The 14,819-nt window shown below is 43.0% G+C and overlaps 1 protein-coding gene across 1 annotated transcript in view; it reads right to left on the bottom strand.

Moving 5' to 3' along the window:
* The window catches only part of MAN2B2 (mannosidase alpha class 2B member 2), a 67,727-nt gene that overhangs the window by 18,262 nt on the left and 34,646 nt on the right, over positions 1-14,819 (bottom strand). The window contains exons 7-15 of the mRNA XM_069744806.1: positions 12,709-12,904; positions 12,275-12,465; positions 11,479-11,632; positions 11,079-11,200; positions 3,343-3,608; positions 2,393-2,584; positions 2,045-2,297; positions 1,790-1,900; positions 242-434 (exon numbers count right to left, since the gene is read on the bottom strand). Coding sequence (XP_069600907.1) covers positions 242-434; positions 1,790-1,900; positions 2,045-2,297; positions 2,393-2,584; positions 3,343-3,608; positions 11,079-11,200; positions 11,479-11,632; positions 12,275-12,465; positions 12,709-12,904 — 1,678 coding nt within the window. The remainder of the gene's footprint in view (positions 1-241; positions 435-1,789; positions 1,901-2,044; positions 2,298-2,392; positions 2,585-3,342; positions 3,609-11,078; positions 11,201-11,478; positions 11,633-12,274; positions 12,466-12,708; positions 12,905-14,819) is intronic.

Raw genomic sequence — 14,819 nt, forward strand, 5'->3', positions numbered from 1 at the left:
GAGTTAGATTTACATATTGGCACAACATAAACACATTTTTTTTCACCAGTGTCGTCAGGACCTCCTAGTCTAAATTTAAGAATCCTGATAGTCTTTGCTTCTCGGATGTAATATTGATACTGCTTGAACCAGACCTTGTAGATTTTGTATATCTACTTCCCATCGTGATTAGACAGCTTTTCAGAAAAATGATTGGGTAACACAAAAGATGGAGAAAAAAAATAAAAAAAAAAAAAATTACCTTTTGATGGACTTAACATCACCAATGGTTTATGCTCCAAATACAACCCCAGTCTCTGGTACAAAGAATTGGTGACCTCTTTGGATCCCACCATGAGCCAGATGGTGGGCCTGACTATAGACGTATCATCCAGTGTAAGGTTGTAGTTCAGATCCCATTCCACGTTGTTCCACAGTCTTCTATGCAACATAATCTAAACACAAAGAAAAGATAAAACTGCTCATCTTCTCTCTTTTTTTTTTATATAGCCAAGGATACGGTACTCTTTACACAATGCAAATTTTTGTGGTTTTTACAAGTAAGAGGTGCTTAAAGGTTAACTGTGCAGAGTGGCCCAATGATACGTACCCAGTAAATACAGCTACTCCCACTTGGAAGACCCCTGCAAAATTAGAACCCATGTCTCTGGAACCTTATGTCGAATTTACAAAAATAAAACAAAAAAAAACGCGGTATTCAGGGAAGCAGGAGGAATAAAATAAGAGCAAAACCTGACTACTCTCTGACTACTTTCCTCCATCTCATAGATCTTCCATACCGGACCTATCTATCGCAATTAACAACATCATGCTTTCCCCCGTACCGGAAGTCCACTGCCTCGGAGTAACCCTTGACTCTGCCCTGTCCTTCATACCGCACATCCAAGCTCTTTCCATCTCCTGTCGCCTCCAGCTCAAAAGTATCTCCAGAATCCCTCCTTTCCTTAACTGTCAATCTACTAAAATGCTTGTGCACGCCCTCATCATCTCCCGCCTCGACTACTGCAACATCCTTTTCTGAGTCCTCCCTGGTAACACCCTTGCACCTCTCCAGTCCATCCTTAACTCTGCTGCCCGACTAATTCATCTCTCTCCTCGCAACTCCTCCGCTTCCCCCCTCTACAAATCTCTTCACTGGTTCCCATTCCCTCAGCATATCCAGTTCAAATTACGAATACCGAGCTACAAAGCCATCCACAACCTGTCTCCTCCATATATCTCTGACCTAATCTCCCAATATCTTCCCTCATGTAATCTCCGGTCCTCCCAAGACCTCCTTCTCTCCTCCACACTTATCCGCTCCTCACCCAACCGCCTCCAAGACTTCTCCCGAATATCCCCCATCCTCTGGACCTCTCTGCCCCAACACATCCAACTATCAACCACATTCGGATCCTTCAGACGGAACCTGAAAACCCATCTCTTTAGGAAAGCCTACAGCCTGCACTGACACCGCTGCCTCCTCACCACTACTGGAGATACCACCTCACCAACACCGGAGCTCCTGCAACCCCCGACCTATTGTCTCCTTCCCCATAATCCTGTAGAATGTAAGCCCGCAAGGGCAGGGTCCTCGCCCCTCTGTATCAGTCTGTCATTGTTAGTTTGTTTACTGTATGTGATATCTGGAACTTGTATGTAACCCCTTCTCATGTCCAGCACCATGGAATCAATGGTGCTATATAAATAATAATAATAATAATAATAATAATAATAATAATAATAATACTTTTGACCTGGTGACAGGTCCTCTAAGCTTTTTTTTTTTTTTTTTTTTTTTCCATCATACCTCCATTTGACCATTATCTTGACTGGAGACTCCATGTGACCGTTCAGCCAGGAGGACGAGTCTGGTCTTCTCATCTTCAATATATGCTGTACGGACCATTGGGTAATAGTTCTAGAAAATAAAAAAAAACTTTAAATAGGTTGTGAGGTACCTGAAATAACTTTGTTGATCCATCCTGCATTTCAGCATAGTCAGTGAAGAGACATTGATAAGGAACGTTGCTACATCGAGTGCTGGTTGTGTCCTCCATCGTACCCTTGCCACTGTATTACTATCGTATATCTTGAATTCTCTTGCTTGCATCTGGAAGGCATTGTCATCAGTATAAATCCTCTTATTGGTCTGGAGATTGGTCTGTGTTCGGATTATGGCTTCACGATTGCGTTCCAAGGGGCCAACTCTGTATTGCTGCTCTATGGGCCGGCATGCCAGTGTATTGTCATAGCCATCAGGGACATGGTAGAGTCTAGAGACTATGGCGTAGGTGTAATTCTGCTGGTTCACATCTCTGTAGGGGGAATATTAAAACACTAGTTATCTTGTTTGATACAAAGATGAAAGATAATGGAGCCTCCATCTACCCATCTGTCTGAGAGCGTTTACCTGTAAAAATACTGGCGCACTTCTGACACTAGTTTCCCTGTCACAATCTCCAGTCCCACGGACTTAGATGCAGGAACCGCATTTCCATTAGAGTAAAACATGTAGTTATCAGATATTGGCCCAGCACCAGTATCCCCATTCGCATGGTATTCCAAAAACTCCTGAGTGATCTGAACGGTGTCATTTCTCTCCCTGCAATTAATAATAATACATATTAATTAATACAGAGAGATTCAAAAGTTAGGAGCAATCTGATCATCTGCAAGACACAAACCCTAGGATATTTATAAATATAAATATATATATATATATAATTTTTTTTTTTTTCAAGATGGCAGTGGGACATCACATGTGCACCCCACCCACCATAAATAGGAGATCGATCCAACATTAGGTGTCTAAGACTCCATTCACAAAGCTTTATAAGGGATGTCTGGCCTGAGGCTACAAGTCTGCAGTCATCCTATGTGACTGCAGACTTGTGAATCCACACAGCACGCGCTGCAAGCAATCAGGATTCCCCGATGCGATTTGAATACATGCGTATGCGTGGCCTCTCTCAATGCAACTGAACAAACAAAACCAGAAAAGTCTAGTTAAAATGTGGCCGGAGGTATACCTTAGCGGAAGTCACACGATTGTCCAGTATAGAAGAACAATTTTCATAAAGCCTACTAGGAAATTGTCAATAAATACAGAGAGTCATCTGTTCAGGGAGTAATCTGTTCAGGATCCTCATTTACTGCCCAGCATCACACAAACCAACCACCAATTTCTGCAAGTACTATGTAATTCTTCCCTTCGCCTGTAGTGGCGCTGCAGGGAACAATAAACAAATTTTTAGGTTGGAGCTGGTAGACTTGCTTGAAGGCCATTTTAAACAATCAGGAGTCTTTCTTTTTACATTTTTCACAACCTCCTTAAAATTAGGAATATATAAAACATCTCACCTATCTGTTATGCTCACAAGTAAGTTAGTGTCCAGGTCTATCCATAGAGTGTAGCAGTCGTTGGACACAGGCATTATCCTCTTTATGGAGTTTTTAGGTTTATCCGATAACTTTCTAGAAAATTTCCCCTGTCGTACCACATTCATGGTTCCCTTCCCGGGCTCAGTATTCTCCATCTTTATAGAATACTGCCTGTAGCCAAGACCCGGCAGGACAACAAGTATATACAAGTCAAAGGCATGTCCGGGATCACTGGCGTTCTGTATCTAGAATAAAAAGAAGAGGCCAAATGGAAGGAATGTAAAAAAAAATGAGGAGCAATAAAGGAGAAAATTATTTCAGGATCATTTCCACCATGCATTAGCTACAGACACAAACATTGGAAATGGCCGTCATTTGTGATATAACACAGAACGTAAGCAGTTCTTACAGATCAGGATGCAAACTATGTCCTATGAGAAACGGGTAAAGGATTTATAAAACTGCGGAAATTTGCATCGCCTAATGATGATAGTGAAAAGCCGTAACCCTAACAGGCTAATTAAAGGAAACCTGTCACCACTTTTCTGTCCTACCAGATAAAAATATCATTTTATTCAGTGTCAGCTATGCATTCCCTAAATACTTATGTAACCCCTGACTCCCCATCTAACACCGATAAAATTTTTTATATATCTCTCGCTATATATGCTATTAGGGTCTGTCCAGCCCGATGGGCGTGGCTTCGGTTCACTCACTCCACCCCTCTACTCGGCTGCTGCACGCAGTCCTTGACCTGGATGACGCAGATGGCTGAGATAAGAATAAGGGAACTAGCATGTGAATAGTTAACATAGGAGGAGCCACTGTGGGATAAGTTAGAGAACTTCCTGTTTTTAGCTCCTGTTTAACAGCTAAGGTGGGCCAGAGTGCCCAGACCGTCCAGACGGGCTTAATGCCCAGGACAACACAGTGGCCCCCTAACGCTGCCAAGGGAGAAGCCCAGCCATCCAGGACCAGCAGCAGTGACAGCGTTTAGGCTACGTTCACATTTGCGTTGTGCGGAGCTGCGTCGGCGACGCAACGCACAACGCAAACAAAAACGCATGCAAAACGCATTGTTTTGTGACGCATGCGTACTTTTTTGGCATGATTTTGGACGCAAAAAAAAAATGCAACTTGCTGCGTCCTCTGCGCCCTGACGCTTGCGCCAAAAAAGACGCATGCATCACAAAACGCAAGACAACGCATGTCCATGCGCCCCCATGTTAAATACAGGGGCGCATGACGCATGCGTCGCCGTGGCTGCGCCCGACGCAGCCCCGCAAAACGCTAATGTGAACGTACCCTTAGTGAGAATTGGAGCTGCAGGAAAGGTCCACAGCAGCAGGCTACAGCAGTGTTGGAACAGAGGCTGAAGGATAGCAGTCCGGGAAGAGTACAGGGAGCAGATTGTCCAATCTTTCACTTTAGGCCTTTTTGAGATCATTTCACATTCAACTTGACTAGGGGTGTCAAAACTTTTACATGCCACTGTAAATAATATAGACTGGGGCCTCTTAGTGGCACAAGCTACTTACCTAGGTAACCGGAGACTATGGGACTGCAGGATTTTTAATAAATAGTAAAATTGCAAAGTTGCTGGTTTCTGCAAGCACTTAGTAATTTTAAACCACATTAGAACTTTAGAACAACCTTTAAATCCAACTTTTTAAACATTTAATCTATTATAATTTGATCCATTTAATAACGTATGCAGGTTTTATTGAGAAATCTGCTAATAGACCCCATTTAAAAGACATTGAAAACAAGTTTTGAACACCTACCAAATACAGATATGACTTTTTATAGACACTGCATATATGAACATACCTAAAAGAGCCATACTGACTACTATGGCCATCAATAGATTTATTACACCCCTGCTCCCACAAAGGAAAAACTACAATTATTTCAGAATGAACATTTCTACTGAAACACCAGCAGATCTGTAGGCAAGGAGCTGCGGACTGTCAGCCCTAAATGCAGAAGTGTGGCATTCACAAAAGGAAGTTGATTCATGTGGTAGGAAGTTGGAGGTCATCCCTGACATGATAGGGCCAGTGTACCATCTCACGAATCCAGAATAACCCATACTAATAATGGTGTTAACAGAGATTCATAAAGACATGGGGATTCCAGCATAAACATGGTTATTCAGGATTTAGATACTGATGTCACCATCAAAGCAGTAGAGGCCCAACAACCAGCAGTCCCACCGCTCAGTTATTTGCAGAGTCAGGACACCATAGCTCCGTATACTGGATGTTCTCGGGTAATGCAGGTCACCTCCCATTACAATGAACGTGGAGACGTGAGCTGTGGTGTCCCAGCTCCATACACTGGGTAATTCAGGCAGTCACAGGATTTGCAAACAGCTGATCGGTGAAGGTCTGACACTTTGCATCTTAAGGGTAGATCATTAATATTTAAGTACTGGACAAGCCTTAAAAAGGAAACTTTGATCATAAATGCAGTTTGGATGTATAGTCTGGAACCCCCTGTATACACACATGGTCAAAATTGCTGGTACCCCTCGTTTAATGACAGAAAAACCCACAATGGTCACAGAAATAGCTTGAATCTGACAAAAGTAATAATACAGTGCATTGCGAAAGGAACAAAAGAAAAGCCCTACGTATGGAAGTAAACTCGTATATAGAAAAAATAATAATAGTGACCCAATTAAAAACCCAAAGTAATATAATACCAAACAGGTATAGTATGTAAAAATGCCTTTATTATAAATATATGTATATATACTGGGCAAAAAATGGCAACAGCAGTAATGTGCCTGTAGCTGGAGGAAAAGGTATACAAAACAAAATATACAGCAAAATAGCAATGATAAAACCGGACGCAAAAAAAGGAGGCAAGGTACGTATGAGACAAAACTAATAAAAAATATATATAAGAGAGACAATTGTCACATGATGACTAGAAGAAAGGAATCCACATATAATACGTAAAAACTGATTGTAATGATATTCAGTTATGCTGCAAAATGTGTAAAAGATACATAGAGGTGTAAGAAACAAAAAAATATAATATAAGAAAATATATAAAAAAAAATATATACAAATAAACAAAAATAAAAAACCGTGTTGCGTATAGAGAGAAAACACAAAAAATAGGCAACTGAATAAACCGTGATGATATTAAAGACAGTGTATGACAAAGTGTAAAAACTGTGTTAAGAACGGCTCATAGGTATAGAATGAGCTGTACGACAATTGCTTATATTAGTGCAAAAAAAGTGCAATGCGCAGCAAAACATGCAGCACCTAAATACAGGAGAGCATGTGTAAAAACCGGCTCATAGATATGGAATGGGTTGTACGACAATTGCGTATGTTTGTGCAAAAAATGAGCTGTACGCCAATTGCATATATTTGTGCAAGAAGATAAGTGCAATGCGCAACAAAACATGCAGCGCCTAAGTACCGGAAAGCATGAATGTGAGAATAACTCACAAGCAAAAAGTGCAATGTGCAAGTACACACAACCGAGTATGAATGATGCAGCGTGAACTGGAAAGTATGGAGACCAATGCAGAGTTACATACAAAAAGCAGTAATATTACCTCCTCCTAAGTGCCGTCCGGTCCTCTAGGTACAGAGCCCCCCGACGCGCATTTCGGACCGTGTCCTTCGTCAGGGGGAAAGTATTTGGCGAAAGTATTTGGCTCCCTGGAACTTTTCAACCTTTTCCCACATATCATGCTTCAAACATAAAGATACTAAATGTTAATTTTTGGTGAAGAATCAACAAGTGGAAAACAATGGTGAAGTTGAACGAAATGTATTGGTTATTTTAAATTTTTGTGGAAATTCAAAAACTGAAAAGTGAGGCGTGCAATATTATTCGGCCCCTTTACTTTCAGTGCAGCAAACTCACTCCAGAAGTTCATTGTGGATCTCTGAATGATCCAATGTTGTCCTAAATGCCAAATGATGATAAATATAATCCACCTGTGTGTAATCAAGTCTCTGTATAAATGCACCTGCTCTGTGATAGTCTCAGGGGTCTGTTTGAAGTACAGAGAGCATCAGGAAGACCAAGGAACACAACAGGCAGGTCCGTGATACTGTTGTGGAGAAGTTTAAAGCTGGGTTTGGATACAAAATGATTTCCAAAACTGTAAACATCCCAAGGAGCACTGTGCAAGCGATCATATTGAAATGGAAGGAGTATCATACCACTGCAAATCTACCAAGACCCGGCCGTCCCACTAAACTTTCATCTCAAACAAGGAGAAAGCTGATCAGAGATGCAGCCAAGAGGCCCCTGACTACTCTGGATGAACTGCAGCGATCTACAGCTGAGGTGGGACAGTCTGTCCATAGGACAACAATCAGTCGTACACTGCACAAATCTGGCCTTTATGGAAGAGTGGCAAGAAGAAAGCCATTTCTCAAAGATATCCATAAAAAGTGTCATTTAAAGTTTGCAACAAGCCACCTGGGAGACACACCAAACATGTGGAAGAAGGTGCTCTGGTCAGATGAAACCAAACGATATGCTTGGTGTAAAGGCAACACAGCTCATCACCCTGAACACACCATCCCCACTGTCAAACAAGGAGGTGGCAGCATCATGATTTGAGCCTGCTTTTCTTCAGTAGGGACAGGGAAGATGGTTAAAATTGATGGGAAGATGGATGGAGCCAAATACAGGACCATTCTTGAAGAAAACCTGTTGGAGTCTGCAAAAGACCTGAGACTAGGACGGAGATTTGTCTTCCAACAAGACAATGATCCCAAACATAAAGGAAAATCTACAATGGAATAGTTCACAAATAAACGTATCCAGGTGCTAGAATGGCCAAGTCAGAGTCCAGACCTCAATCCAATCGAGAATCTGTGGAAAGAGCTGAAAACTGCTGTTCACAAACGATCTCCATCAGACCTCACTGAGCTCGAGCTGTTTGCCAAGGAAGAATGAGGCAAGAATTTCAGTCTCTCGACGTACAATACTGATCGAGACATACCGCAAGAGACTTGCAGCAATAATCACAGCACAAGGTGGCGCAACAAAGTATTAAGTTAAAGGGGCCGAATAATATTGCACGCCCCACTTTTCAGTTTTTGAATTTCCACAAAAATTTAAAATAACCAATAAATTTCGTTCAACTTCACAATTGTGTTCCACTTGTTGTTGATTCTTTACCAAAAATTTACATTTCGTATCTTTATGTTTGAAGCATGATATGTGGGAAAAGGTTGAAAAGTTCCAGGGAGCCGAATACTTGACAATTGATGACGAATCAAAAGACGGATAACACAGTACGAATAGTAACAAAAGAGCCCAGAAAAACTTCTAAACAGATTAAAGGTGAACTTCAAGCTCAAGGAACATCAGTGTCAGATCGCACCATCCGTCGTTGTATGAGCCAAAGTGGACTTCATGGGAGACGACCAAGGAGGACACCATTGTTAAAAAAAAAAAAAATCAAAAAAGCCAGACTGGAATTTGCCAAACTACATATTGACAAGCCACAAAGCTTCTAGGAGAATGCCCTATGGACAGATGAGACAAAAATGGAACTTTTTAGCAAAACACATCAGCTCTATGTTCACAGATGGAAAAATGAAGTATATCAAGAAAAGAACATGGTCCCTACTGCGAAACATGTTATGTTCTGGGACTGCTTTGCTGCATCTGGCACAGGATGTCTAGAATCTATGCAGGGTACAATGAAATCTCAAGACTATGAAGGGATTATAGAGAGAAATGTGCAGCCCAGTGTCAGAAAGCTTTGTCTCAGTCACAGGTCATGGGTATTGGAACAAGATAATGACCCAAAAACACACAGCTAAAAACACCCAAGAATGGCCAAGAACAAAACACTCTACTATTCTGAAGTGGCCTTCAACGAGCCCTGACCTAAAGCCTATTGAGCATCTTTGGCAAGAGCTGAAACATGCCGTATGGAAAAGGCAACCTTCAAACACCAGACAACTGGAGTAGTTTGCTCTTGATGAGTGGGCCAAAATACCTGTCGAGACGTGCAGAAGTCTCATTGACAGTTACAGGAACCGTTTGCAGTGATTGCCTCAAAAGGTTGTACAACAAAATATTAAGTTAAGGGTACCATCATTTCTGTTCAAGCCTATTTCATGAGGTTTTTTTTTTGTTTGTTTTTTAAATTCTGTGGAAGCATGGTTGAAAAGCAATGTCTGATTTTCATTTGTTCATTTTGAAAGGTCTTTTATTTATTATTCCTTTTGTGAGATTCAAGTTATTTCTGTGACTGTTGTGGGTTTTTCTGTTATTAAAGGGAACCTGTCACCCCGAAAATCGCGGGTGAGGTAAGCCCACCGGCATCAGGGGCTTATCTACAGCATTCTGTAATGCTGTAGATAAGCCCCCGATGTTACCTGAAAGAGGAGAAAAAGACGTTAGATTATACTCACCCAGGGGCGGTCCCGCTGCTGGTCCGGTCGGATGGGTGTCTCTGGTCCGCTGCGGCGCCTCCCATCTTCATTCCAAGACGTCCTCTTCTGATCTTCAGCCACGGCTCCGGCAAAGGCGTACTTTGTCTGCCCTGTTGAGGGCACAGCAAAGTACTGCAGTGCGCAGGCGCCGGGCCTCTCTGACCTTTCCGGTGCCTGCGCACTGCAGTACTTTGTTCACCTGCGATTTTCGGGGTGAAAGGTTCCCTTTAAATGAGGGGCCCCCTATAACAGCAGTCTGGGTGTGCAGTCTGGAGCTCCCACTATAAGTACAGTCTGGAGATGTAGTCTGGATCCTTACATGAAGCCTCAATGAAAAGCATGGGCGTGTTTCTCATTTACTGACATTTCATTGTTATTTTTGATGCGGTATTCACCTTCTCAGTACTGGCCGTATTAACAGTATATAAATCTGTTACTTCACTTATTGGTGGTACTTCTCGTACATACCTAATCAATATGGCTACTCAGTCCTTTACCACTACATTATTTTACATCACATTCCACATGTACATTGGGTTTTTTTCTCCATGACTGCCATTTGATTTACAATTTTAAAATTGTGCATGTGCTGGGATGTAACCAGTTTGGCTACTTAGCCATCTACTACTATATTTTATGATAGAATACTCCACATGCACACGGGTTCTCCTTTTGTGATTGCCATCAACAACTTCCTCCAACCATCTCTGCAGTAGCAGCCTGGAGCGCCCCCTATAGGAGCAGCCTGGAGGTGTAGTTCTCAGTATAGGAGCAGCCTGGAGCGCCCCCTATAGGAGCAGCCTGCAGGTGTAGTTCCCAGTATAGCAGCAGCCTGGAGGCGTAGTTCCCAGTATAGGAGCAGCCTGGAGCGCCCCCTATTGGAGCAGCCTGGAGGTGTAGTTTCCAGTATAGGAGCAGCCTGGAGGCGTAGTTCTCAGTATAGGAGCAGCCTGGAGCGCCCCCTATAGGAGCAGCCTGCAGGTGTAGTTCCCAGTATAGGAGCAGCCTGGAGGCGTAGTTCCCAGTATAGGAGCAGCCTGGAGCGCCCCCTATAGGAGCAGCCTGGAGGTGTAGTTTCCAGTATAGGAGCAGCCTGGAGGCGTAGTTCCCAGTACAGGAGCAGCCTGGAGCGCCCCCTATAGGAGCAGCCTGGAGGCGTAGTTCCCAGTATAGGAGCAGCCTAGAGCGCCCCCTATAGGAGCAGCCTGCAGGTGTAGTTCCCAGTATAAGAGCAGTCCGGCTGTTACAGATCTAATTACTCTGTATATGAAGGATCCGTACCTGTGCTGGCACAATTTGGCCAAGCTCATCATACACTTCAGAGACCGAGGTATTGAGTGCCATGCTAATATACGTGGTGACATTCCATGCCACTGGGTTATACACAGTAATATGTATGAGACCTGTAGGACACAAAAGAATATATTTTATAAATTCTATTTTTTTTCTGCATTTTTTCCTAAACGGCAACAGGGTGAATATTGCATGTCTTCATTATTCTCCAGATACTTTGTATCAGATAGTACCAGACAAGCTGTATACACACACTATATACTGATTCTGCCTACATGACACGATGATGAAGACTTCCATCACTGTAGTACAACACCTTGTCTACAACTCATCTGTCATGTAGCAGCATTGGTAATATTAATTTGTATACAAAAGAGAATTAAAATACCTTTTGAAGTTTCAGTTTTCTCATAACCGAATTGGTCTGTAACGATGGCTTTCATCAATTTTCGGACACCAGTCACTCCTTGATGTAAATGTGCCATATACATGTCTCCGACCTTTGGAGACTCTGTGCCGGTGATACCATCGTGATGTTGGACCTTTAAAGCAGAGCGGAAATATTATAATCATCAACTTATAAATATACATGTCACGGACTAAACAAGGTCAAATAAAAATAAAAGGGCACTCCACACTAGGCATTAAAAAGGTCTATATTGCAGTTCCACATAGATAACGGGGAATGTTGAGACAAACTTGGCTAACAGCAGTTTTGTGTGGGGGATCAAGCTTCCTCGGAGCCACGACAGCTTACCTCACTGCCAACTTATAAAATAAAATATTACAGCTTACGACACTACCTCCTTATCTAATACAAAGGGAGGTAGTGATGCAAGTTGTGATGGGCGAACCCATGGATGTTCGGCTTACGCAGGACTTCTAAAAAAACAAAGAAAAAAAAAAAATTTGGTTCGGGTTCCAGAACGGAACCCAAAATCAAACCCAAATCTCGACAATTCATATGAATGGGAGGCATGAACATCCGTGTTTTTTTTACATCAGCACTGCAGACAATAAAAGGCATTGAGGGCAGTGTCGGAGATTCAGCTTCGGACCCCAGTGAGTCAAGCACAGTTTGTTATTTTACAAACAACTTTGCCTGAAGACAGACGCTTTCTGAAACTGGAAACTCCCTTTAAAGAGTATGTGCACACACTTATAAACCCAAATATCAGTTTTACCTCGGACACGGCCCATCGGAGAGCTTGCAGTTGCGCCAGCGCCCACATTTTGCACACTGGTCCAGATGGATATTTCATCAGATACTGAGTAAATGCAGACTCCCCCGCATAGAGCAGCGAGCTGGCCCTGCGTGCGATGCCTTTAAGGACATTTCGGGATGCAAAAAATCCTGTCCAAGCTTGAAATATATCTAGAAGTTGAAACAATCAGGTTGTCATATTACGATATCTACATTCAATATGCACGGAGCTAAAAACTGTAAGTGATATCAGCGAGACTTCTACCAATATCTACAGCGAGGGGAGAACAAGGTCGCACCATACACCGCGGATGGTTAGCCAATCTCGCCGGGAAAAAAAAAAAAAAAAGGGTCACCTGACGACAGTTATCTAATCACGACCTAATGAGTAAAGCTGAAACTTTTCCAACATACCTGAAGAATAAGGAAGGAAATCCTGGCTGCCTCGTACCTTCCAGGTCATATTCCGATTGTATAGACTTGTGAAGTATTCGCTAAGCGTACAATATTGCACGTTCATTTCAAACTCTCGGTCACTATTTATATAATCCAGCAGTAAATCCATGTTGTTAAACTGGACAGAAGAGTTGAAGAATTGCTTGTCGCACCCCTGCAACAGCAATCAAGAAAATAAGAAAATAAAAAAAAATAAAAAGACCATAGTTTGGGGGTATAAAGGTTACCGCAGATCAGCAAATTACTAGTGTTCTACGCTGCAGACAATAAACTTGTTTCTAGAAGTCTTATCACATGCCCAGCTGGCGATATATATCCGAATTTAAAGCACTGGTGCGATGGAAGAAAATCTTATTGCTATTATTATATGGTCACTCTGATTTCAATAATCTTAAAGGGGATATCCGGGACTTTGTGAAAAAGAAATAAAATGTGAATTAGCACTTACAGGCAGGTAGTTGCTACTTACCTGCCTTTTATGTCAGCACCGTTCTTCCACAGCACAGAGGGAGTCACAGACCGCTCTTGCCGGCGAGTCAGCTGCCTCTATAGACGTCATGTCGACAGAGCGGTGGCTTCTTTTCCACACTGCTGTCAACAGGTCATGACTTGTGATGTCATTATGATTGGCAGTCAGCTTCCCAGTAAGGCTACGTTCACATTTGCGTTGTTGGGCGCAGTGTCGGCAACGCAACCAACAACGCATGTACACAACGCAGCATTTTGCGACGCATGCGTTGTCATAAGATCCTACAGATCAGGAATTTCGGCGCAGGGAAAACGCTACAAGTAGCGTCCTCTGTGCCCTGTCTTGTGAGTCTATATGACGCATGTGTCGTAAAACGCAGTACAATGCATACCGGCGCATGTCCATGCGCCCCCCATGTTAAAGATAGGGGCGCATGACGCATGCGTCGGTATGCGTCGACGACGCTGTGCCCAACGCAAATGTGAACGTAGCCTTAGGCAGCGGGAATCGGGCTGTCAATCAGAATGTCGTCGGAAGTCCTGTCCTGTCAACGGAAAGGAATTTGCTGATCTGTTGATGTGACACCAGCAGAAGCAGCTGAATTGCCGGCATGAGCGGTCTTTGACACCCTATGTGCTGGCGAAGAACAGTGGCAGACAAAACAGGAAGGGAGTTGCTAAGTGTTTATTATTATTTATTTATATAGCACCATTGAATCCATGGTGCTGTACATGAGAAAGGGTTACATACAAATTACAGGTATCAGTTACAGTAAACAAACTAACAATGACAGACTGATACAGAGAGGCGAGGACCCTGCCCTTGTGGGCTTACATTCTACAGGATTATGGGGAAGGAGACAATAGGTTGAGGGTTGCAGGAGCTCCGGTGTTGATGAGGCGGTATCTTCGGTAGTGATGAGGAGGCAGCAGGCTCAGTGCAGGCTGTAGGCTTTCCTAAAGAGATGGGTTTTCAGGTTCCGTCTGAAGGATCCGAATGTGGTTGATAGTCGGATGTGTTGGGGCAAAGAATTCAAGAGGATGGGGTATCTTCGGGAGAAGTCTTGGAGGCTGTTGGATGAGGAGCGAATAAGTGTGGAGGAGAGAAGCAGGTCTTGGGAGGACCGGAGATTACGTGAGGGAAGATATACGTACGCTACTCACCTGGTAGCAGTGTTTTTCAGGAGCCATGACAGCACAACGAGAGAGGGGATCCGCCCTTCAGGGACAGGAAACCTACAGACATAAAAAGGGCGGTACCTCTCTCCCACATCAGTTGTTTCCAGAGCATGAGAGGACCACCTTGGTTAGTAACACAGATGCAGCATGTATATAAACACATTTTATTATGCCAGTGAACATGGAATATAACGCAAAAACCAACAGGGTGTTGAAACATCCAAAATTATAGGGTAGGGAATTTAAGGGTGCTGTCATGGCTCCTGAAAAAACACTGCTACCAGGTGAGTAGCGTACGTATTTATTCAGTCGCCATGACAGCACAACGAGAGACTTTCAGAGACGAAAGATTTAGGGGGGGATAATAGCTTCTAGCACTCTTCTCCCAAACGTAAGGTCTGAGGAACTACCCAGATCTAATC

Source organism: Ranitomeya imitator, chromosome 1 (assembly GCF_032444005.1).
Source record: "Ranitomeya imitator isolate aRanImi1 chromosome 1, aRanImi1.pri, whole genome shotgun sequence".
Classification (NCBI taxonomy): Eukaryota; Metazoa; Chordata; class Amphibia; order Anura; family Dendrobatidae; genus Ranitomeya; species Ranitomeya imitator.